The 25,286-nt window shown below is 37.4% G+C and overlaps 3 protein-coding genes across 8 annotated transcripts; 2 read left to right on the top strand and 1 right to left on the bottom strand.

Moving 5' to 3' along the window:
* Positions 1 to 694: 694 nt before the first annotated feature.
* On the top strand, positions 695 to 3,146 carry LOC307137205 (snake venom vascular endothelial growth factor toxin-like). Its single transcript, XM_079834705.1, has 5 exons — positions 695 to 883; positions 2,086 to 2,125; positions 2,415 to 2,599; positions 2,689 to 2,768; positions 2,946 to 3,146. The coding sequence occupies exons 1-5, from the start codon at positions 764 to 766 to the stop codon at positions 2,962 to 2,964; spliced, it is 444 nt and encodes a 147-aa protein (XP_079690831.1). The 5' UTR covers positions 695 to 763; the 3' UTR covers positions 2,965 to 3,146.
* A 694-nt stretch (positions 3,147 to 3,840) lies between these two features.
* Positions 3,841 to 14,329, top strand: stx5al (syntaxin 5A, like). 2 transcript variants are annotated; one of them, XM_079834647.1, is made up of 12 exons: positions 3,841 to 3,900; positions 4,592 to 4,641; positions 4,726 to 4,829; positions 4,965 to 5,035; positions 8,149 to 8,204; positions 8,291 to 8,361; positions 8,449 to 8,565; positions 8,655 to 8,711; positions 8,806 to 8,887; positions 8,965 to 9,062; positions 9,153 to 9,274; positions 12,703 to 14,267. In XM_079834647.1, the coding sequence occupies exons 2-12, from the start codon at positions 4,611 to 4,613 to the stop codon at positions 12,860 to 12,862; spliced, it is 969 nt and encodes a 322-aa protein (XP_079690773.1). In that variant the 5' UTR covers positions 3,841 to 3,900; positions 4,592 to 4,610; the 3' UTR covers positions 12,863 to 14,267. The 2 variants fall into 2 exon arrangements, with proteins under 2 accessions (XP_079690773.1, XP_079690772.1); XM_079834646.1 differs by having other exon boundaries at positions 4,592 to 4,829; positions 12,703 to 14,329.
* On the bottom strand, positions 13,684 to 22,276 carry LOC307137154 (protein RD3). 5 transcript variants are annotated; one of them, XM_079834652.1, is made up of 4 exons: positions 21,948 to 22,226; positions 21,485 to 21,780; positions 18,755 to 18,972; positions 14,564 to 15,289 (listed from the first exon to the last, which is right to left on the bottom strand). In XM_079834652.1, exons 2-4 carry the CDS (start codon positions 21,778 to 21,780, stop codon positions 15,285 to 15,287), a joined length of 519 nt encoding a protein of 172 aa, XP_079690778.1. In that variant the 5' UTR covers positions 21,948 to 22,226; the 3' UTR covers positions 14,564 to 15,284. The 5 variants fall into 5 exon arrangements, with proteins under 5 accessions (XP_079690777.1, XP_079690775.1, XP_079690774.1 ...); XM_079834651.1 differs by having other exon boundaries at positions 13,684 to 15,289; positions 21,485 to 22,276; XM_079834649.1 differs by lacking the exon at positions 18,755 to 18,972 and having other exon boundaries at positions 13,684 to 15,289; positions 21,986 to 22,276.
* Between the last annotated feature and the right edge of the window lie 3,010 nt (positions 22,277 to 25,286).

Below are 25,286 nucleotides of genomic sequence, written 5' to 3'. Positions count from 1 at the left end.
ATGGAAATGTATAGAAATATGCTTGACATATTATGACAACTTGTTCAACCATTTGCATGGATGTACCAAAGCATTTGCAACTTGTTCAAAGAAATGAGAAACTGCTTTTTGATGTGCACAAGTGACACAATGATGTGAAGATTGAACAGGTAGTTTTGAGAATTCTGATCTGAGAAATGTACCAAAGCGACTGAGAAAAACTGTAAAGCTGCAGTCCGTAACTTTTTGCGTTCTAGCGGTTAATAAACAGAACTGCATGCGTCTTGCGGAAGAACATTGCAGCCGGAGCTACTTCTCTCTGTCTGGTGAGTCACGCAGGGACTGCTCCTCCACAGCGGCAGTGGTCTGAAATAGTCAAAATATAAACACTTATAAGTGTGCCATAATGATTCAGGGCAAGACAAATTCATGTTGTATTCATGTCATTATATATATATATATATATATTTATAAAAAAGTTACGAACAGCAGCTTTAAGTTACTGGCACTTTCCACAAATACGTTGTATCATACAACTTGTATGTCACTTTTAAGAAGCATTCAGGGCACAAACCCTGTTTTTGTTGAAACCGTTATAAACACAAAATGTCCCACATCACTGCTACTTATTTGAAAACGAATTTAGTTAGGCTACACGTTGAAAGGTAAAAATGAAACTAAAATTCTCGTAATTTATTTTGTAATATCCGTTATGAGTAGGCTATATGGTGAGCCTAACCGTTCCATCAGAAAAAATAAGATTCAAATTAACAGAGTAATCTGAATGATCATCAGTCGTACATTTCTCTCGCGAGGCTTCAGATATTTAAGTAAAATAATGCGAGTTTTTATGTGGGTGCTCTATCTCGTCCTGTGCCATCAAATATCTGGGATGGACGATCAGGTAAAACAATTTTGACAAAATACGCAAACATTTACTACAGGAACTTATTAATATATTCAATTTCATTTGTACTTTTACATTGTGACTAAATTATAATGATTTACTAAAAGTTTTTTGTTGTTGTCGTTTTAACGAATCAATGCTGAGTTATTTATAGTCACTATGAGACTTGCTTTCTCCAGTCATACTGAACTGATAGGGTGACAGTAGGCACGTAGGCTAACGTACTCCAGTCTCCAGCATCCTACGCCAATCACCAAAACACTTACGCTGTGTTTACAACTACTCATGATGGAGACTGGAGTAGCCTACGGGCTGTCATCCTATCAGTTCAGTTCAGTGCAGTTACAACAGGACAGATGTAAACACCTATCTTAATTTAAGTTTGTACATAACGTAGGCCTATTTAACAAGGACACTAAAATAAAGTGTTTCCGAACAACAAATGTGTTCGAATTATGCCGAAACTTACTGAATCTATTGGTGTTTATGAAAATGGATGCCAGAACACTGTAAAAACAGTTGGAATTAGTTAATCCACAATAGCCTAGTAAGGAAACAATGAACTATACATTTATTACAGTGGGCTTTACTGGGGCTCCAAATAAATAAATAAATAAATAAAATCTTTGTTAATGTTGTTTAATAAAAATCCAGTTGTATGATCATGTTAGTTCACAGTGTATTAATTAATGTTAACAAATACAACTTTTGATTTGAATAATGTATTAGTAAATGTTGAAATTAACTAACTAAGATAAATCAATGCTGTAGAAGTGTTGTTTGTTAGCTCATGTTAAAGGGATAGTTCACCCAAAAATGAAGATTCTGTCATGACTCATCCACAAGTTGTTCCAGACCTGTATGAGTTTCTTTCTTCTGCTAAACACAAAACAAGATTTCAGTTGATGGGACGCATTGACTTCCATAGGATTACAATGGAAGTAAATGGGGTCCATTAACTGTTTGGTTACCCACATTCTTCAAAATATCTTCTTTTGTGTTCAGCAGAAGAAAGAAATTAATACAGGTTTGGAACAACTTGAAGGCAAGTAAAGGATGACATATTTTTCATTTTTGGGTGAACTATCCCTTTAAATAAAGTAGTTAACTAATGAAACCTATTGTAAAGTGTTACCATTAGTAACCACTAATAAATAAATCACTTAAGTAACCAAATTGTTGTATCTTTAACCCCACAGCATCCTCACAACCAATATATCAGTCATAACTCTTCTGAAGGTATCTCTCTCTCTCTCTCTCTCTCTCTCTCTCTCTCTCTCTCTCTCTCTCTCTCTCTCTCTCTCTCTCTCTCTCTCTCTCTCTCTCTCTCTCTCTCGCTCTCTCTCTCTCGCTCTCTCTCTCTCTCATTGGTCTTTGTTTATCTGTACTATATGTCAAGTTGGATACTGAACTTGTTTTCATACTGAACTGTTTTGTACAATGCTGAGAACTCAAATTTAGAGATGTTAAAGTTACATCAAACAGATGTCTTTGTCATTGTGTTCTCCATTCATTCATTTACTTTTAGCAGGGAAGCGCGTCAGCAGCATCTGTAAGCCACGTGAAACTTTAGTTAAAGTTGAGCATGAATTCCCTGAGATGATGCACAAAGGTGTCGTGCCCTCATGTGTGTCTGTGCAGCGCTGTGGAGGCTGCTGCTCGGATGAGGCTGTGGTGTGTGTCAGCGTGACCAAACACACCACCGTAATGCAGGTACGAACAGAAACATACTGTATAGGGGAATGTATTGATTCTGTTCATCACATCACATTCCTCCTCTCCTTTTTTCAACAAAATTACAGTTAAAGCAGTATGCCAAGAACGTGCAAGGTGAAATGATTATTGAGCTGCCTTTTGTTGAACACAGTCAGTGTCAATGCAGGTAATGCACAAGTTCACGACTTAACGTCACTTTTCTTATATAACTATACATTTCCTCTATTAAACATTAACTTTGCAAAATAAATAAAAATATGTGGCCAGGTTAACTTCTCATTGTGGTTAAATAATAATAATCGTCATCATCATAATTATTAATTATTTTTTTTCCTCTTAACAGGTTCAGAGATCAACTGTGATGCTTTTTTTTAAACAGCTCATAGTCATAGTCATGACATTATGAATTTGTAATCTGAATTATTTTATCCAATTTTTTTCTATTATGGACATTTGAAAGTATAATTGACAACATAGCCTATATGTTTAAGATTATGTTAAAAACATTGTTTTGCTTGTTTTGTTTTTCATCTAAGAATAAAAGCTAAGAAAATATGTAATGTTCGCATATTTTCCTCTTTCAATTACTTTCAAAAAATTAGTTTCATTAATTTTTTTAAGCAAATTCAACCTAGGCTATAAGAAGAAACAAGAACAGACTTGTTTTCCTATTCCACTATCAAGCCAAACATGAGTCATTTTTTAAGAAAAAATTAATAAGATTCAAAAGAAAATAGGAATTAACATCATATAAGAAAAGAAGAAGAAGAGTAGTCACACATTGATGTGAAAACATATTAAGAATGACAAACATGGTAGCTACATTCTTTGATTGCTTTCTTATTAATATACGGCTTTCACTCAATTATGTGTTAGATTCATAATTTGTCTTTTAGACCAGTGGTTCCCAACCACGTTCCTGGAGGACCCCCAACAGTGCACATTTTGCATGTCTCCTCAATCAAACACACCTGATTCAGGTTATCAGCTCATTAGTAGCTACTCCAAGACCTGATGTGGGTGTGTCAGACAAAGGACACATCCAAAATGTGTACTGTTGGGGGTCCTCCAGGAACGTGGTTGGGAACCACTGTTTTAGACTGATATCAGTGTCCATCTGCACAACCTTAACCCACCACATCTGCTGAGATTCAAACATAGTATCACAGCGCCACCTTGTGTTGAACATAAGATATAATCTCTTCTAAAGAATACGTGGCAGTGACGTCAATAGCTTTGTGTAAAGACCCGGATGTTATGCACAGCCTGCACAGTTCAACCATCAGAGAGGCAGAGTGGTGAGAAATGAATCCTTATATCTTTCAGCTCACATGTTGTCATTTCCCCCTCAGTACCTCAATACTCACATCATCGCTGCTCACTTATTCAGATGGGTGTGACGGTTGTTTTTTGACTGATGAAAGCATCTATAAACACACATTCTGCTACATAACGTTACTTAGCTTAGCAGCTAGCTAGAGTTGGTAGTCAGTAAAAGAATATGACAGTTAATGCAAAACAACATGCTGTCACACTACCGTATTCTTACATATCGTTTTAACGATGACATTATGCAGAGGATACAGGACAATCACAACCGTAGAATAGCAGTAGTCTATAGACACTGTATAGGTTGACAGCTGTTTTCAAGAGAGCAATTAAACGGATAAAAAGTCACAGTAAAGACACGGTGTTACAAAATATTTCTATTTCAAATAAATGGTTGTCTTAATCAAATAATCCTGAAAAAACGGTTTCCACACAAATATGCAGCACAACTGTTTTCAACATTGATAATTATAAGAAATGTTCAAATCAGAACATTATATCAGACTCATTCCCAGTGATGTATAGATGCTGTGAGACGCACAATTTTAATTATTAAGCAAGAACCTGAATATTTTGCCAGAAGAATAAAAGTGAAACCAGAGGTTAGTTTTACTGTTAATACACTTTCACTTTGATTGATTTCTCTTTGCCCCTCTTAAGGTGATGAGTTGGTGCATCAATGAACACACGTCGCCGTCACGGTCCTAGAGGCAGCCAGGACGGGGTGTACACTGGGCCTTCTCAGACCCAGTCCCAGCTGGTCCAGCAGCTGGAAACCCCCCTGGCTGTCCCAGCACCCATCGCCCCCCTCGTCCCCCTCGTTGACACATTCAGCATGTCCTGCCGAGACCGTACCAGCGAGTTTCAGTCTGTGTGCAAGTCCCTCCAGGGGAGACAGGTGCAATAACTATTGATTCATACTGTCTGGTAACCTGCGAGTGGTTGATATAGTCTCCTTTTTTTGGAGTTTGTGTTCATACTGGAGGTAGCATGAGTTGAAAAATAACAAAGAATTGTTGTTGTTGTCTTCTAGAATGGAGCGCAGCCTGTCAGAGCTGTCAACAGCGCAGTGAGACAGCGGAGTGAATTCACGCTCTATGCTAAGTGAGTAAAACAAATTCTTAATCAGTCATGTACAGTTCAAGAGGAAAGCATGTGAATGTTGGATTTACCTGGTTTTCTGAATGGACTGGTCATAAAATGTATTCTGATTTTCAAATAAATAATAGCGATACAAATGCTTAAATAAATTACACATACGATTTCAAGTTTGATATGTGATTCGTGAGTATAATTTTTTACAAATATCATGAATTATTTTTGAATATCATTACATTTTTAAGGGACAGTTTTGTATATAAATGTATACATTAATATATACACTACTGTTCAAAAGTTTGAGGTTAGTAAGATTTTTAAGTACACAACACACAACACATTTCTGCCAATCTCATGTTAATCTTGAGTATCTATCGAGTAGTATTGCATCCTTCATATCTCCAAAGAGTCTTTAGTTTTATCATATTTATAAAAGACAGATACGCTGTACCGATTCTTTCTGAAAACAGCCAAGCTCATGGAGACGTGCAGTGGGCGGAGCTAAAGAGTCACAAGCACACACAATGTATCATGGCATTATCGCTGGATAACTTTCGATTCACTATAGGTTTGTGTTGTTTACATTATGTGCACTGCGGTTTCGACTCGTGACTGGGAACAAACAAACACACTTGCAGAACTCCATTGCTGCTCCAGAAAAACAAGTTTGGGAAAGTTATTTTCGAGTATGGCCCTATATGATGTCATAAAGGGCAGAATTCCTTGAGGAGCGTGTGCCACATCAACCCGAGCGAGAGCAAGAGCTTCGCCCATCAATGAGCTTTGTTTGGGTTACAGAAGCCGTAGGCAGCGCTGTCATTTAGTGTTTAGACCACGAAATCAACAATGTCACTAAAAAAGTGTGTTTCTGGTTCTGAGTGAAAGATAACCTTGTTCAGCTTCCCAAATAACCCAGCGTTAAGGAAACAATGTATGCAGTTTGTTTTTCTGGCGCAGCAGCGGAGTTCTGCAAGTGTGTTTGTTTTAAAGGTGCAGTGTGTGAATTTTAGCGGCGTCTAACACTCACCCCTCCCTTTTGTACGTGTGGTGTATGTAGATAGAAATGGCTCATTCTAAGGTAATAAAAACATAACGGTACATTATGTAAAGTCTTTACACTCCTCTGAATACATAGTCATGTATATTATAGGGCTGGGCAAATTAACGCGTTAACGCGGGCGATTATTTTTTTCAGCTTAACGCATTAAAAATATTTAAAGCAAATAACGCAGCGTCCGTTTTTATATCCATTTTTGCCTAGCGTTACATGAACATGCTCCTATTCATGTAAATGCTTCCAAGTGCGACAAGACACAAGAGAACGCGCTGTATGTCAATGTCCAGTCTGTGTGGCTGCGTCTCATGTCAGCTAATCAAGGGACACTCTGACACACACACACACACACACACACACACACACACACACACACACACGCACAGACAGACAGACAGTCAGTCTCCTGCTCACATCGAGTTCTCTTTTGCTCTTGAACAAACAATAACAACAACACAGAGAATTTTGAGTATTCTCATATTAGGAGTCTTAAATTAATTAAATAACGTCTTAAATGAACTTAATGAGTTGTGAGGAAATGAGATGCGCGGGACAGTGCGTCAGATCTGCGTCATGTTCGTCAGCGGCCGTTCTTAAAGTGACAGGAGCACTGATGATGCCTCTCATTAATGTTCATCAAAGAACAACGGGAACAGAGAAAATTGTAGCTTTAATGATGATTTATCTATATTTCATTTATTATTTATGCAGTTAAGAAAGGTGTTTGATAACTATTACATTTCTGTATATGTCTAACAGGGAAGGCCACAGGTAAAAATAACATTTATTATAATGGGTTTATTTAAAGATTGTTTTAAGTTCACTTAAATTAAAAGTTGTTTTTTAAAGCCTAATAAATGTTGAAATTGGTAGCTTTCAGTTATACTGTAATGTAACGTCATTAATGTTTCATAGAGACATTAGTATCAGTGATACTGGCCTTCATTCATAAAAAGATGCCATTACAAAACATATATTTAAAATATACTGTCTTTAAATTGTTTCTACATTAATTTGGAGAGTAACTGAAATTATTACAATATCAAAATATTTAAAACGTAAAATATTAAAAACTTGTGATTAATCGCGATTATTTACAGAAAAAAACAGATTAATTAGTTGTTGTTTTTTTAAATCGATTTCCAGCACTAGTATATTATATTGCATTTCTTTCAATACATCCTCATAAATATGTCCTTCGGATGAGACGTTAAACCGAGGTCCTGACTCTCTGTGGTCATTAAAAATCCCAGGATGTCCTACGATAAAGAGTAGGGGTGTAACCCCGGCATCCTGGCCAAAATTTGCCCATTGGCCCCTGTCCATCAGGGCCTCTTAATCATCCCCTATATATATATATATATATATATATATATATATATATATATATATATATATATATATATATATATATATATATATATATATATATATATATATATATATATATACATACATATACAATGGGCTTCATCACTCTGTCTCCTTTCCACCAATCAACTGGTGTGTGGTGGGCGTTCTGGCGCAATATGGCTGCCGTCGCATCGCCCAGGTGGATGCTGCACATTGGTGGTGGATGAGGAGATCCCCCCCCTTCCATGTAAAGCGCTTTGAGTGCCTAGAAAAGCGCTATATAAATGTAACAAATTATTATAAATACTACACACTGCACCTTTATTGTATTTGTCAATAAATCAATAGAGCTGGACTAAATAAATAAATAAATGAGCATCATGTAATTGACCCAAAAATCAAACTCAAAACTTGTGAATGATTTTTCTAGGGCAGAGCGCATGATTGGATTCCAGGTTCAGACAGCAGTTAGCTTTTGGAGCTTTACATACTTCAGTCTGTTGTTTGTTCATTGTTGTTGAAGGTCAGATCAAATTTTATGACCAATTTCCTGGAATATCCAAAGGGTTCACAGACATTTTCCTGCAACTGTATTTAGTATTGGCACCGAAACACTGCATTTGACCTATAATTTATTCAGACCTACTTAAATGGTCTGCATTATTTCATCGACTTGGCCTTATGACAGATATTGACCATATCTTATTAACAGGCGAATTGGAAGAGACCTCAGCAACACTTTTGCCAAGTTGGAGAAGCTCACAATTCGTAAGTATCTTGTACCCCATGCCATCTCACACATGCACCACTGTGGACTGTTTTCGACGTGTAACTAAATCTGTTCACGCCTGCAGTTGCCAAAAGAAAATCCCTTTTTGATGACAAAGCAACCGAAATTGATGAACTCACTTACATCGTGAAACAGGTCAGGGTGATTCTTCCCCTTCGCCAAGAACACATTGTTCTGTCTGTCCATTTCATACTGTAATCGGAACTGTTTGTGTTCATTCAGGACATCAACAGTCTGAATAAGCAGATAGCTGGCCTGCAGGAACTCGTTCGATCACGGAGTGGACAGAATGGCAGACATCTTCAGACACATTCCAACACCATTGTAGTCTCATTACAGGTATTAACCTCTGGCCTTAGCGCTCAATCACAAAGCAAAGATGTCTAGTGGACTTTCACCTGAAATGAAACACTGTTTTCTGTTTGTAGTCCAAACTGGCATCGATGTCAAGTGACTTCAAGTCAGTATTGGAGGTCAGAACAGAGGTAATCGATTTACGTGTTTGGTGTGGGAAGCTGCATGCTAAATTTTGGATCATTTTTATGATGTTTGGGTTGTTTTTTTTTTCTGTCTGTTTAGAACTTGAAGCAGCAGAGAAGTAGACAGGAGCAGTTTTCTCAGACTCCTGCCTCATCATCCTCTTTCAACGCCAATGGCTTCAGTAAGAGCATCTCCTCTCATTTAAAAGTCTTTATACATTCATGTAGTTATTCTTCCTTTTTGCTTCTCTTTTAACAGACAATTCAGTTCTTATGCAGGATGACTCCAAGAAGACAGATATATCTATAGATATGGACCTCAACTCCAGTCAGCAGATGCAGTTAATCAATAAACAGGTATTGTTTGTTCATCGAGTGTGTGGTAACAGTACAGCTTCATGTAAACTTATTCAAATGCATTGAATCACTGTTGATGTGTCTGTTTAGGATTCATACATTCAGAACCGTGCAGACACTATGCAGAATATAGAGTCCACCATCGTGGAGCTCGGCTCCATATTCCAGCAGCTGGCTCACATGGTGAAAGAACAGGAAGAGACCGTGCAGAGGTGAGGGAATAATGTTTGTCATTTTATGTCTGGAAGGATCTTATTTAATATATATTCTTCATCATAAGGGGGCATTTAGATGGATTTTCTGCTCCATATTTTCACCCTTACCAATGTTGTTATTTATAATGAAAACGTACGATTTGTTTTAGGTCATTTAAATAAAGCAACAAAAAAAAACTCAAACTAATAAAAATGACAAAAGTGCCAAAAATTTCTCATTAAAATGAAAACTGAAAATATAAAAATAAAAGCTAATTCAAAATATTAACAAATACTTTGACAGGGAAAAAAATAATAATAATAAAATAACTCTGACTTATATCCAGAAATGTAGATCGGATTCAAGCACAAGCCTTTTTCTATTCCACAGTTTCAGTGTCTAATCAATAAGAAAGTGTGTTTTTCTTCCATTTGTGGTCAGGGAACCATAATGAAAAGCTCTCGTTTACTGCCACAGTAACAGTTCGCCTGCAGTTCCTTCAGTAGGAAATGGTACCAGTAAAATAAATTCTCAATTGATTTAATGGTTCAGGTTGCTTTTAATATGCCAATATCCTCATTTCAGTTATAAATCTTCCAACATACTCTACCATTTAAAAGTTTGGGGTCAGTATTTATACACTTTTATTCAGTAAGGATACATTAAAGCAGAGGTCTTCACCCCTGCTCCTAGAGACCCAATCGCATACTGTCTGATTAGGTAATACATTTGAATTTATATTGTGACCATTAAAAAGGTATGTTTTATATAGTATGAATATGGGTATTACGAATTAAATTTTGACATGCTATACTGCCACGTTCATAAAATATCTCCCGTGGCCTCATGAGATAGTAAAGTGTTCATCGAATGCTTACTCCACAATCTCGGGGGCTTTTTGCTTACTGTTTTTGAATACCATGTATTCGGACATACTACTCTTTTGGGATTCTGTTTTTTGCATACTATGTAGTAGGGAAGTATTTGATTTCAGACACAGCTACTATCCTGCAAAGTTTATTTCCTTCATCTGATCGATTTTTGATCGTAGCAGCATATATGTATCATTCGCTTCCTTTGATATCCCACAATCCTGATGGTGCATTCACACCGGACGCGAATAAATCGCGCTATTCGCGCGAAGTTGGACGCTTGACATTCACTTCACAACAGACACGAATTTGCGTCATGGGAGGGGCTTCGGCCAGCCGGCTCGTCTCGTTGAGAAATGGCTGACATGGGCTGTGTTTACACGTCTTTTTTGTTAAAATACTACTGTTAATGTGTGACAAAACGTAGTTTTAAGACTTTTTCAGGCGATAATGTAGTTGTTTAACGCTCATATCTGTGGTTTATTTATAAAAAGAGTGCCTATTTGAACATTTTATCTGGCGTTTTCGGAGTTTAGAGATCCAGGTGATCAGCAGCGCTCGTTAACCCCGGCGAGAGCAGCCTTTCCTCGGCTAGTCCTTCAGACATTTGCCGCTGGCTCTGATGTCTCTGTGGTGTCTCGAGCTATAATTCGTCTTGTGTATATGTAACGGGCTATCTTTGGTCTCATGGATCTATAATTTGTTCCCTGGCAAATCGTTTAGGCTGAGGGCAAAGTGAAGTTTCATTACTTTTTTATTTTTAATAAATATAACTATTTATAAAGGCTATAACTTTGTTACTGTTGTAGCCTACTAGCACTGACTTTGAATGTTTGACTGAATTGTTTGCTTTATTTCATGTATAGCTTATTATACCTTTTACTTATACTTTTGTATTATTGATCATACATAAACTTGCATTTAACAAAAAGAGACGGGGTTGTGTTTCATGTCAGTTAATGTTATCACAGTGATAGGATATGCACACTTGTCTGAACCAGATATTAAAGGGTTAGTTCACCCAAAAATGAAAATTCTGACATTAATTACTCACCCTCATGTCGTTCGACACCCGTAAGACCTCCGTTCATCTTCGGAACACAAATGAAGATATTTTAGTTGAAAGCTGATGGCTGAGAAAGGCTTCAGGCCTCCATTGGCATTCAGTACATTTACACTCCCAAGACCCATAAAAGGCACTTAAAACGTCGTTACAAAGTCCATCTCACCACAGTGACTCTACAATAATTTTACGATGCGACGACAATAGTTTTTGTGCGCAAAAAAAAATCAAAATAACACCTTTATCCAACTTGTTATTGTCTTCCGTGTATGCCTCCACGACGCATGTGCAAGAATATGACGTAGCGCCGGGGTTCGGGAATCCATGGAATGCACACTTTAGTCCCATTTTGAGAACTACGCCGAGACCTAAAGCATGATCAATGTAGAATTCAACAGCTTAGATACGCGCGTCTTCCTCTGCTTGTAAACAAATCGCTTCTGGGTCATGTGTCCGAACGCCGGATCTTTCAGGACCCCCTCGAAAAAGAGATGGATCATCTCAAGGGGCTATCCTTAAATAAATAAATAAATAAATAAATCTGCGTCATATTCTCGCGCATGCGTCGTGGAGGCATACACGGAGGACAAGAACAAGTTGGATAAAGGTGTTATTTTGTTTTTTTGCGCACAAAAACTATTGTCGTCGCATCGTAAAATTATTGTAGAGTCACTGTGGTGAGATGGACTTTGTAACGACGTTTTAAGTGCCTTTTATGGGAGTGTAAATGTACTGAATGCCAATGGAGGCCTATCTGAAGCCTTTCTCAGCCATCAGCTTTCAACAAAAATATCTTCATTTGTGTTCCGAATATGAACGGAGGTCTTACGGGTGTCGAACGACATGAGGGTGAGTAATTAATGACATAATTTTCATTTTTGGGTGAACTAACCCTTTAATATATGATTAATATAAACCAGATTTTCTCCTCATTGTTGTCACTACTAGAGCAAGCTCCTGATCGGTTAACGTGTCATTCGTGCCGCCGAATGTCAATTTGTGTCTTTGGATTGACTTAACATGTAAATCACTCGCGCGAAACACTTCATTCGTGTCCGGTGTGAACGCACCATGAGTGTTCCATTCTGTGACAGCTAAAAAAATGATGATGGCTTCTGACAGTTGCGGTTGGTGGTCAATTTATGTGTAAATGTACGTTTTACACTTTTGATGTCATTCCTAGTGGGAAGTTACTATAATAGCAATAACATATTTGCTTAGTTTCGCTCTATTTTGCTGTTGTTCATTAACCCGTTACGCTTCCTCTGAAGTCTGTCCGTTTTATGAGGTTCCTTTGTTTGATAGGGCAGTGAGGCAAGACGCAGACTGTCTCCAGGATCAAAATGGACTTTTATAATGTTCCAAAATTCGATCAAATAAATGCAGCCTTAGTGAGCATTATGAGACATAAGATTTAAAAAATCTTACTGACCTTGATTTTTTTTTAACAGTAATTTACACTGTATGAACAAAAAATGATTCTTTCCATTGAACTTCTCTTCCCTGACAGAATTGACGCTAATGTAGAGGACACTCAGCTGAATGTGGACCTAGCGCACACAGAGATACTCAAATATTTCCAGTCTGTGTCCAGCAACCGCTGGCTGCTCATCAAGATGTTCCTAATCCTCGTCATCTTTTTCATTGTCTTTGTGGTTTTCATGACCTGACGTCCACTCTTAAGAGGGGCAGGTTTGAGGAATCAGTGGATTTTCAGTATTTGAAAAAAGAATGAAAGGGGCTATCGTCTCTCTCTTTCTGTCTTTTCTCTGCTCTTTCTATGCTCACTGGCTAATGAGCTCTCTTTTAGTGATCTTTTTCACAAAATTGGTGAATTTATAAGACATAAGCAGAGCAGTTGTCAGTTTGTAGTCGATTTAAAATAGTCGATTAATGTCTAATTTATGCCTATGTTTGTCCATTTAAATTTCAATCTAATATGTTTGGTATCTGTAGAGGAAACTATTTCCCATATTTTGGTTTTATAAATCACACAGATTACAGAGAGATGAGTATCCATGAGTAAAGCCAGCAATCATGACATGGATAAAGAACCACTCTTTTAACATATTCTGGATTACTGAATCAATGTGATTAGCATTAATCATGGTATACACCTTTAGACATCACTTCTTCTAAGATCTTGTAATGCATTTTTCTCTCTTTTGTCTAAATATCCTTTTAGAGAGGACTTTATGCGGGGTTTGTAACAGAATCCCTCTTATATTCTGATTGCTACGGTAGACCACCAAGCCAGCTCAAGTGATTCTACACTTTTATGGTGACTCTGCCTAAAGGTTTTTGATGTTTATTCTTGCATGTTTGGTTTTGGGATCGATTACTTCTGTTCTAAATTCATCGGGTTCAGCAAGTAAGAGGTCAGTATTTGGAGCTAGTGGCCATTACCAAATTTTGGCCAAAGCAGAGAAATGCTTTAACATTACAGTTGAACGTGATTCAAGCAGGAATACAAAAAAACAAACTTTTTTTTACATTTCAGTGGATGTTTTAATCATCCATCACATGCTTGTTTGTACATTCAGCTTGTGGAAATGTATGGTCCATGAGAATACTGCTTTCCAGATCTCAATGTAAAGGATGTTTTCAATAGAATCCTTTGAGATTGGGGGAAAGTTTTGCCATTTGTGAAATGCAGACTGTAAAGATTTGAAAAATGGAAATAGAAATGTATGCGTTGTTGTAATGTCTGTCGTTTTTATTATCTACAGAAGCATATGTGGTGCATAACTTTAAAATTCACGAGATTACTAATAAAGTTAGCTGTTTTTTAAATAGGGGACAAAAGTGGAATTTTTAAAACGATGATGTTTAATTCTTGCATTTGATAAATATGCCACATTTAATAGAAGGGAAGCATATGAAAGGTCATGCTGTAAAATGCTTGAATAAGAAAAACATGGCATGACCTTTTATCCACAAAAATATTAGGCAGCACAACCAGTTTAAAAAATGTTTAAAAAAAATTAAGTACAATCAACTTGGATGTTTAAGTCATTTCAACTTAAATTGCATTAAACTGACTTGAAGTAGTGAAAATCAAGGTTTTAAGGTTGTTTATAGGTCTACGTGGTGTTTTTAATATGCTTTAAAACAAACCATGTGCAAATTCACAAGTCAACAACATTGCCGTGTATTTTCTCCTTAAAACTGCAGTGAACCAAAGACGCGGTTTGAAATCGCAGGTGTTTCTGACGTCACAAACTACCGTCAACGAGTGGTGCGAGTCAGAATTTGCATATTCATAGAACCACGAATACTAAATGATGCAAGGGTGTAGTTACATTTTTAAAAAAATCAAGGGAAAAATGTCAATATGTCATTTTGGTGATCAAAGATGAGTTTTAAGGGATACAATTATTAACTTATTTTAATGAATTCAAGCAATGTAAAAATGTATCATATCTTTTTACAGTGTGTTTCCAACATTAGAATTATTTCTGAAGGATCATGTGACTGAATACGGGAGTAATGGCTACTCAAAATTCAGCTTTGACACCACAGGAATGAATTACATTTTAAAATATATTCAAATAGAAAATGTCACATTTGATGCAAGGGAAGTCTACAAAAGTTTCATGATGAATCAGCAAGAGCATGCTGTAAAAATGCTTGAATAAGAAAAACTATGGCATAATGGCAGTAAAGCTTTCTTCCATTATAAAAGCAATGCTATCAAATGATCTGTGTAAACTGGAAAAAAACAACTATTTGCTAGTATCATAAAGAGTTTTCTATTCCGAACACAGTCTGTTCAGGTCAGCGCTCTTTCTTCCACTATACTGATATCAGGCATGCTCTTGATCCTCCTGTTCCTGTGGATATTGTCTTCATCTTCATCCTCGGGTAGGTCCTCACCGTCCTGCCCCACTTTGACCCTGCTCCAGAGCAAGTTGATGCGAAGCCGTGAGCGCAGGTTGATGACAGACATGCTCTTACTGCGACTGGCCCGAGTCTTCTGTTCTCTCTCCCTGGCTGCCCCTTCCTCCACCTCATCCAGATAGATGCATAGTACGAAACGGAACAGGCGAGACACCTCGGTCACATCTGGCTCTTCCTCAGTCACCACTTTCCTTAGCCTAAATAAAAGCAGATTTAATCTAAGAGATAGTTCCTCTTGGTCCACGTTGAAGAGGTTTGAGTTGTGATCTGATTCGAGTTAGTCTTCTCAATATGCATTACATATTATTATCCATTCAAGATACTCTAAATGTTTTGGAGAATCTTTACAACAGTTTTTCTTTACCTGGTCTATTTTGGTAAACCCTTAAGTTGTATGTATTTTAAAACTTGTTTAGATATTTTCAAGCAAAGGATTTCACAATAAAGTTGGTCTGGTTTAAAATGATACAATAGGCATAAAACAATAGATATACCCCTGGTTTCACAGACAAGGCTTAAGCCTAGTCCTGGACTAAAATGCATGTTTTAACTGAAAGCAACTTGCACTGGCATATTTAAAATATTGTCAGTGCCATTGTTTTGTCTAAAAATGCACACCAGTAATGTTTTTTTTTCTAAGGCACATTTATAAAAGCTCCTTAAATGTCATAATTTAAACTAAGGCCTAATCCTGGCTAATCTAAGCCCTGTCTGTGAATTTTTTAAAATATAAGAAAAAAGTATCAGGACACTTTGTGGCTATCAAACTTAGTAGAACAACTGATATACAACTGACATTATACATTCACTAAAATGAGACTGTGATCAAATCAGTGTCAGTTCTGACTTATTTGGTGCCTAGGCGAAATCAGGCGAAGTCATGTTTTGTTGCTAATGTAATGTGATTTGTTTTTATTAGCCTATTTTAGTTTAGTATTACTAATTTAGTATTTTTCTAGCGTGTTTAGAATCCTTGGTGTTCTTTAACTTCTTTTTTTTTTAAATGTACCTGTGCTAAATTAAGTTCTTTGAAGTTACCATGAAATAAAAATGGGCAATTCTTATTAGTATTTTTTGTATTGAAAATACATACATTGTTTTATTCCCTTCCCTCCCGCAGCGAAAGTAAAAAACAGAGTTAATTTTATAGTGCACAAAATTCACATATATATATGAGATATTGAGCTGAAATCTTTCCAAAACATGCTTAGAAGGATAAATTCTGTAAAGTACATTAAAGTACAAAGACACTAACTTAATTTTTTAAATAAAAGATTTTACCAAATAAAGACCAAAATCGTGCTGCAGGAAAAGACACAAAGAGCATTTAATTTAATTATCTTCTCTCCTCTCCTCTCCTCTCCTCTCCTCTCCTCTCCTCTCCTCTCCTCTCCTCTCCTCTCCTCTCCTCTCCTCTCCTCTCCTCTCCTCTCCTCCTCTCCTCTCCTCTCCTCTCCTCTCCTCTCCTGATGTGTGTACTGGCGTGAGGGCGGGACAACCTGTCACTGTGATTGCAGCAATAACAAATCACAACGATCCAATCAATGGACCTTTTTCACAGTCTGTGATTTTAACATGACGTGTTTTAACGGTCATCAGCAGCGTAAATCCTGCATTTTTTTTATATTTTCCTTTAAAAAAAAAATTATGTAAATTTATACTTTGTATTATATTACCTTTGCATCAAATTACAAAAAAACAGTTAACGCTGCTGTGAGGATGCTGTTATCAATTTTCTCTCTTTTGTTTTTCCTTTTTTTGAAAGTTGTGAGTTTTTCTTCTGCTATTTGAGCAAATGGGGATATGAAAAATATATTTAAAGGGATAGTTCACCCAAAAACGAAAATGTGATGTTTTTCTGCTTACCCCTAAGGCATCCAAGATGTAGGTGTCTTTGTTTCTTCAGTAGAACACAAATGAAGATTTTTAACTCCAACCGTTGCAGTCTGTCAGTCATATAATGCATGTGAATGGGGTCTAATTCTATTAGAGTAAAAAAAACATGCACAGACAACTTCAAATTAAACCCTGCGGCTCATGGCAACACATTGATGTCTTAAGACACGAAACGATGCGAGAAACCGAACAGTATTTATGCTATTATTTCACCTATTATCAGACGAATGTCGTCAGCTCTCCAGACCGCCATCATTTCCAGCGAATAAGGTCAAAATACCTGCACGGTCATAGATATATACATAGATGCCTCATTAGTGCCTGCGCGGATCGGTCGAATGAGGAATCTACGTATATATATCTATGATCGAGCTGGTATTTTGACCTTACTCGCAGGAAGTTATGGCGGTCTGGAGAGCTGATGACATTCGTCTGATATGAGATGAAATAATAGCATAAATACTGTTCGGTTTCTCGCAGAAACCGATCGTTTTGTGTCTTAAGACATCAATGTGTCGTCACGAGCCGCAGGGTTTAATTTGAAGTTTGAAGTTTGAAGAAGCAAAGACACCTACATCTTGGATGCCTTGGGGGTAAGCAGACAAACGTACAATTTTCGTTTTTGGGTGAACTATCCCTCTAATGTAGCCTCTGTTTACCCACTGTTTTAATGTTTACCCAACTATGACGACTTCTGCATCTGAGAAACCCGGAAATGTGAAAAGGGTCAACTAAATTCCCGATAGACAAATCCGAGTCCAGTCCTACATTTTTTCTTGTTCCGAGAAGCCGTTGTTGTGACAAATAGAGTGGTGCAGGTATGACATCACTTTGTAGGCCAAAACACGGAAGTGAGTTAGCATTTTAGCACTTCCGGTTCCATCGTAACGAAGTCAATGTGTTTTTTTTAATGGGATTTTTTTTTAATGGCTGAAATACGGTCTGTGGTGAACACAAGCTCAAGACAATTTCACGTTTTATTCTACGACATAAAATACATCAGTATTACCCCACTCGTGATTTTTTGAAGCTGTTACGAGTTGCTAATAAGTGGCTAAATGGGACTACAGAAGCTGTCATTGAGATTAGACGTCATCACGCCGAACAGGTCAACTCAGTCCACTCTTAAAACCCTTATTATGCTCATAATTGTGCTCACGGTCGAGCAACCGTGGTGTAGTCCGTTTACAGCCTACCTTTAGTTTTTTTATTCTGGCATTTAGGCTTCAAAATTTTATAAAAGTTGTGTTCATCTGTGATAATTATCTTGATGGACAAAACGTGCAAGTATCATAAACTTTAGTTGATCACAGAGCTTGCTTTTTGCGATAATCCAAAAGCCTATAGGAAAATTCTATTGGGTTTTTGTCGAGGGAACCTGTGTGATGCTAACTGCCGGTTTGCCTACAAAGTGGCGTCATACCTGCACCACTCTATTGAAACCCCCGCTCCCCAAAACGTTGCAAATTGTTTTTTAAACGGAAAGAGTGGTGCATTGAACACCCTGTTCTGATGACGCAAGGTCATTCATTACAGAGCCTGATAAAATTGGTATAAATACGTGTTTAATACTGCAAAATATGCTCTATGTTACAGTCACTGCCCTTGCTGTCCAGAATAAAAGAGACCATCTAAATCGAGTGAAGGGATTTGTGGAAACTGTGGTTCCTAATTACTGTGATACAACATTTGCCTCCTATTTCAGGATGAAATTTCAATTGTTGCGTATACTGAGCTGCAGTGGACACATTTGTAAACGACTTTACTTGGACCACTTGGCTGCGTCCGAAACCTGGAAAATGCTGCCTTCAGAGGACACATTTCAAGGTAGGAAGGCATCAAGGTACATCCGAATCTAATGTTAGCCTCACTTCCTGTCTCCTGAGAGACCTTCATCTGATCGAGTTTTGAAGGCAGCATAGATGTATCCTTCGCTGCCTTTGATATCCCACAATCCTGTGCGTTCCATTCTGTGACAGTTGAGCTAGAAAATAAAGATGGCGTCCAAAAGTTAATTGTGTTTGCTGGTCAGTTTGTGTGTAATTGTACGTTTTTGACCAACATTTTCCACTTCTGATGTCATTTCTAGCGAGTAATCATTAAACTACGCTGCCTTAGAAGTCTGTTCGAAATCGTGAGGTGCTTTAATGCCCAAATGCTGCCTTACAAGTCATTGTGACACTATGCACTTATGCACTATGTACTCAACCGTGTAGTGTATGAACTTTACATAGTTATTTTGTCATTCAACATTGGAATCTGGTAGTGCCTCCCCCTCCACTACGTAATTAAAGCTGCGACAGTTGAGTGCATGAAGTGTCCAACATTCCACACTTTTTCCGTTAATTTAGTGCATCATCCGGGTATTTAAAGTGCACTTTTTCTTTTTGGAATTTTCATTGTGAACACACTAACATTACTTACACTATATATACTTAAAAGCCTTATAGAATAGTGCATAAGTATGCAAATTGGGATGCACCTATTGTCTGATAAGGCAGTGAGGCAACAAGTCACTTCCTAGATTTTCGGATGCAGCCATTGTGTGAGCGATCTCTTTAATATGGCGTGGTTTATATAGGCCTACATGTTGCTGCTGATTGGGCTGACATTTTTGACAAACCCACCAATCAAGAGAAAACGTATATCAAACCCCATTGCACACCGTTTACAGGAAACATGTCATTCAACCCAGAAACCGAAGCCAAACGTTGCGCACATAGACAGTAAAAGAAATGGACACAGCGACCCCATAGACTTCAATGCAGAAAAGTGAAGTAAATTAGAAGCACTCACTTCCTAATGGCTGAGCGTACTGCGCAGCCTCAGACTGAGCTTGACGACGTAGATCGTAGTCGGACAGTTGTAAGTCTTCTAGTAGTTGTGCAAAGTGAAATCAGAATCACCGAATCTTGTAAAGACGGAGAGCGTGAGCAGGGGCAACTTTCGGTAAGCATTCTGATGAATTATTTTGTCATTTTGCATAGTATTTATTTATTTAAAAATGTAACGCCAGCACGCCATTTTAAGTTAATGCATCCTGTCTATACGGGTATATACGGTAATTTCTCTACTGCGCGACAGAGTCGCGTGGTTATGACACAATCGTTAGCCTATTTTTACAAAAACAGCTTCTACAGGGCGAATAGTGTAAGATACAAGGTAATGGAGCCTCTTATACATTGTCGTGTTTCTTTAGAAATAAACAATGAGCAAATGGAGTCTTTAAAAGCCTCAAATGTAAAGTTATTCGCTGTCAAAGTGACGCCAAAATGAATGGGAGTCAATAGGATGCTAACAGCAGGTGATGGCTTGGTTAGCAATGGCTGCCCCTATGGAAGGTACGCTTTCCGGGTGTAGGATTACCCCCTTGGTTGCGCACTAGTTTGAGCTTGAAGTGCCCCGGGTCTCCTTTGCTTTTAATAGGTACTCTCTTTAGCGCCTGATTACAATTCCTACAAAATCATGTTATGATAAATCATGCTGTTTCAACTACGTTATAATGACCATTTATGTCTGTATTAGTTAGCTTAGCCTATATACTAGCATAGCATACAGACAGCGATTAGCCTGATAGCTTAGTTTATACACACATTTGCGCCTACATTCTCAAATATATTTAATGTAGGCTAATTATGTGTTAAATTAGGTGTTAAATGTCCAAATATTTCACTTATAATTAAAACAAATAAATTACATTCACTTATAGGCTATTATTATTTATTAATTAACAGTAAGAAATTACGTTCAAATGGTTTTATTATGCACTGATGTGTTTTCGTATGTAGCCTATTTTATATAGTGAGCTATGCATATTTTAAATGAATATCATTCGTATAATCACAGTTTGGGGAGACCCGATTTCGAGGGAGGACCCAATTTGCCATGACACCATTTCACTTGGATATCAGCACAATAGGGAAGAAAAAAACATCGTAGCTTCCGTTTCAAGCAGACTTTAAAGCTACACTGTGTGATATTTTCCCCCATCTAGTGGTGCAAAGATATATGACCATCCACAGAATTTTAGTTTCTGTTCCTCTCAATTCCGATTTCGTTTTAACTCCTACGGTGGCCGATTTAGTCCAAGATTAACATGGCTTCCTGTTCGACCTCGTCCACATTCGACACGGTGCCATCGAGTGTTAAAACGCGAAAGGCGAAGCTTGAATTTACGGGTATGTCCCTCTTTTGCTAATGTACTTTCAAGATGGAGGGGCAACATGGCGACCCGCATTCGAAACCATTACCCGTATGTATTTTCAGTGGCATATTATAAACTTACGAGAATACTTTATTACTTGAAGGAAGTAAATATACATTAATGAGCACATATATTTTTGAAAGAACTAAGTGTTTTTAGCTAAGAATAAACTAAAAAAGTTACACAGTGTAGCTTTAAAAATATCGAAGTCATATGTAGGCCTAGGCTATAAATCACCAACTTTGCTGTCTTACAGTTTTAGCATTGTTCCGTATTTGTTCAGTAGGTCTACCTGAGAATGAGGGGGCCGCATTGGGAGGGAGGGATCTTGGCACACAGATCCTGGAGCTCCAGTATCTCGCCAGGTGAAATCTCATAGGAGGATTTCTGCGGAGCTGCAGCCAGCCAGGTGTAATCCACACAGGAGCTGCGCCTGCGGTTCTCCGTCGCCCTCTCCTGGCGGAGGCGCTCAGCGCGCTTCACCAAAGAGTCCAACTCTAACATCAGCGTCTTAGTTACCAGTTCCTCAGGCGAACGCTGACCGGGAACCTGGGGTTCCTTGGAGAACACTGATAACCAGAAGAACATCTGAAATGGTAAAGAATTTTGAAGTGCACTATAAACCAACTATACAGCGATTATTTGCGGACCAAAACCTGCTGACGACTGAAAAACGCCTGAGTGGGTAGCCTACTCAAAATATGAATAATAAAAGACACGGTTCTAAAAACTGGTTCAAGAGTTCTGGCACTTACCTTCTCCTAGATGTGCAAAAGATTGGTTATATACTCACTGGAACTTTCCATCAAATTGGTCTGAAATATTTACACAGGAGTGCATGGTGAAACCAACAGCACATCTTATCACATGGCAGTCAGTCCTGTCCCTCTCAATACCAGATAAAGGGCTGAAGATAATCCCTTATGATAATAACCTACAGCAAAGCTACATTTCAGTGGTTCATCACTGACAAAGGAAAAAACAACTTAGTCTGAGTAAACTGTCCTTCCACACATGTAAACCAATTTGAGTGTAATTTGTTACCGGTGGATGTCTTAGTCATGCTGATGGAATCTGTATGAATAGGATTATTCCTATTACACAACGCAGAATTAGATCCCAATCCTCTCTTAATAAACACTGCTAAGGCCCCCTGCTGTCCTTTTGTAGGTGAACAAAAGTATATGAAATCAGATTAGTAACATAGAGAAATATAATAGCTTTAGTATAATAGCAGTTCTCATGTTTCAGACACGTCTGTATTTCATCCCATTTCCCTCTTACAGAGGAAACTGAAATTGTAGAGTATGACATTATACTAATATTTGTCAGAACTTGACTTTTAAACAGAAGAAGCTGGAGATCAAAGTTTAAAGTTTATTTAATATCTTGTTATGGTCCTTATACCACTGAACTTCTCACATTTATTCTTTGGCCTTCTGTCTCTCCACTCTTGTTAAAAGCCCAGGGAAATTGCTAGGATTAGATTAATGTGTAATGTAAGAGTTCTTAAGTACTGGTGTTCAGGGAAGAGCTGCCAATCCGCATGTGTCTGTCAGTCTAGGAATGAGGAAATAAGCCAAGTCAGCTCATTTTTTTCCTGTCATATCTGAACAAATCCAGGAATTTGTGTTTTTAATGGATAATAAATGGCGACCTTCTAAATTATTTATGGTTTTTAAAAAAGTTATTTTTTATTTTGCTTTTTGTACATTTGTTTATTGAAAATGTGCATTTAGCAGTGGTTTTGTTTGTTTGCTCAAAAACCACAATGAAAATCCTCTTTTTTTATTGAAAAGCTTTTTCTTAATAGGACAGAAGACACAATCCATATTCCCTTCTTCATACTCGTCTGCTTTTTTTCACACCCATTTCCATCTCTGCTAATTCAGTTCCTGCTAAAATACCCGTCCATTACTTCAATCAATTCTGACGTTTTAAACCAGTGATTCCTCTCCCATCCGTTCTTCAAACCCTCTGTTAGGCATTATCACTTTGCTTTCTACAGTTACAGTTGCTAGTACGTCTCCCTGTCATATTTGATCTTTAAATGTTCCAGACTTTAATGTAAAAACGATATCAAAACACATTATTGAGGGAAAGGAAACTGATACTGGTAACTTTAACCCAAAGAAAAAAAGTAAGTAGTAAAGTAGTAAAAAATAAAGCATGAATTTTCCGATAATCTCACAATATGTAGGAAGGAACTGTGTGTTTAAGAATGAATCTGTCATGAATCAGTGATTTTATTTGGAGGAAAATTGTCTCTCTAAACATGATTATATCGTGCATGTTTTTTAACAGATAAAACGGAAAACTATTTGCACGAGATTAACATTTCCTTGCTTATTCTCATTTGTATTTAATCCATGGTTATATGTAATGGATATATTTCTCAATAATAATAACACATTATAATTGTTATTATTGTAATAATAATTATTATTTATTTATTATTTTTATTATTATCATCATCCATTCTCCAAACCGCTTGTCCTATAGGGTAGCATGGACACTGGAGCCTATCCCAGCATCTCATGCCAAAGGCAATATTAATGATTAATTATTATTATTATTATGGTAACACTCTGCATTGCAATGTTACACATTTTACAAGCAGTACCACCAAAAACGTATGTTATGTTTCTTTAGTACAACTCGGTTTAGGTATAAGTGTCTGCTAATTTATTAATATACAATGTAACAAATGTAAAATTACAATCATCAAAAATAACATAAACATTCCCTTATTTATTAAATTGCATGCAAATAATATTTATTGATTTACTTGTTCAATTATTCACAGTCCCTTTTCACACCATCTTATTATTGTCTCCATCAGACTTATAACAAACAAACACCCCTCCCTTCCTGGTCAGTTTTTATATTTATCCCCCAGTATGTTGTCACCATAAATCTGCCATATCCATCTGTTCAGGACGCATATCTGATTTATCTCGGATTGCCTTTGAGTAATAAAAGTCCTCCATTGAGCCCAGCCAAGAATTTGAGAAGGCGATCCAGAACCTCTCTCACAAATTACACTGAGAGATCAAAGTGGGTATAAAAGTCAAACAGAGAGTGCAGAGAGTATTTAGAGAGTGCAAAATGAATCAAAGTCGTGGTCAGATGGCATATGATGTCTATATGTCTGTTATAAGCGAAAAAGAAGTGGCTTCATTGCATGTGATTGGCATAGAGGTGCACATTTGCTGTTGCCTACACTATTCATATGTGTTTGGCAAAAATCATTCTCCACCGAGAGAGAAAAACACAGAGAGGCTTTAAAGGTCTTTGCTGAAGCATGTCTTTGGTATCCAAGTCTTGTTAAAATGAGTAAAAGCCAAGTGTATTTCATCTTCAGCACAGATGGCACCTAGCCCAGCGTAAACAGCACCGCTACATCAGTTAATTGCAAACTTCGTGCTGACAGAAAGAAGACTGCACTGCTTAACCTCGTGAAGCAGGACTTGTTCAATCACAAGAATATAGCCATTGGAGATCAATCCAACGGTTTCACGCTATAGGAAAGTCAGTCTATCTATCTATCTATCTATCTATCTAGAGATATCATGTATTTTGAGAGAGTTACAGACATCTGTCCACTGCGATATAATATAGTTGTAGATATTCCAGAGGAACTTGGTGCATCATCACTTTCAGTCGTCATAAAAAAAACATATAAACAGGACTGTCATATAGAAATAGGAGTAAAGATCAATGGTAATCTTGCATGGTGTTTTGGATGTAATATCACACCCTGAATAACTGACATGTTTTTTTGATTGTTTTTTTTCCAATTGCTAGGAAGGACACATTTGTCAATACTTAGGTCACTTTTTCAAAACTCTTCACATAGTGAGCACAACATCAGTCTATGTGGGCTAAACTGAAGATTATGTATCATTATTCTTCTGCTGCGGGGTACCTCAGGGCTCTATTTTAGGGCCATTGCTTTTTTCTCTTTACATGATTCCGTTGGGCTCTATATTTAAAGGAACTGTATGTAGGATTGTGGCCAAAACTGGTACTGCAATCACTTTCAAATTACTGTAGAGCGGTGTATCCCCTCTCCCCCTCCTTAGACATTTTTT

Source organism: Gobio gobio (genome assembly GCF_949357685.1).
Source record: "Gobio gobio genome assembly, chromosome: 14".
Lineage (NCBI taxonomy): Eukaryota > Metazoa > Chordata > Actinopteri > Cypriniformes > Gobionidae > Gobio > Gobio gobio.
This window is presented reverse-complemented; position numbering and strand designations above follow the sequence as displayed.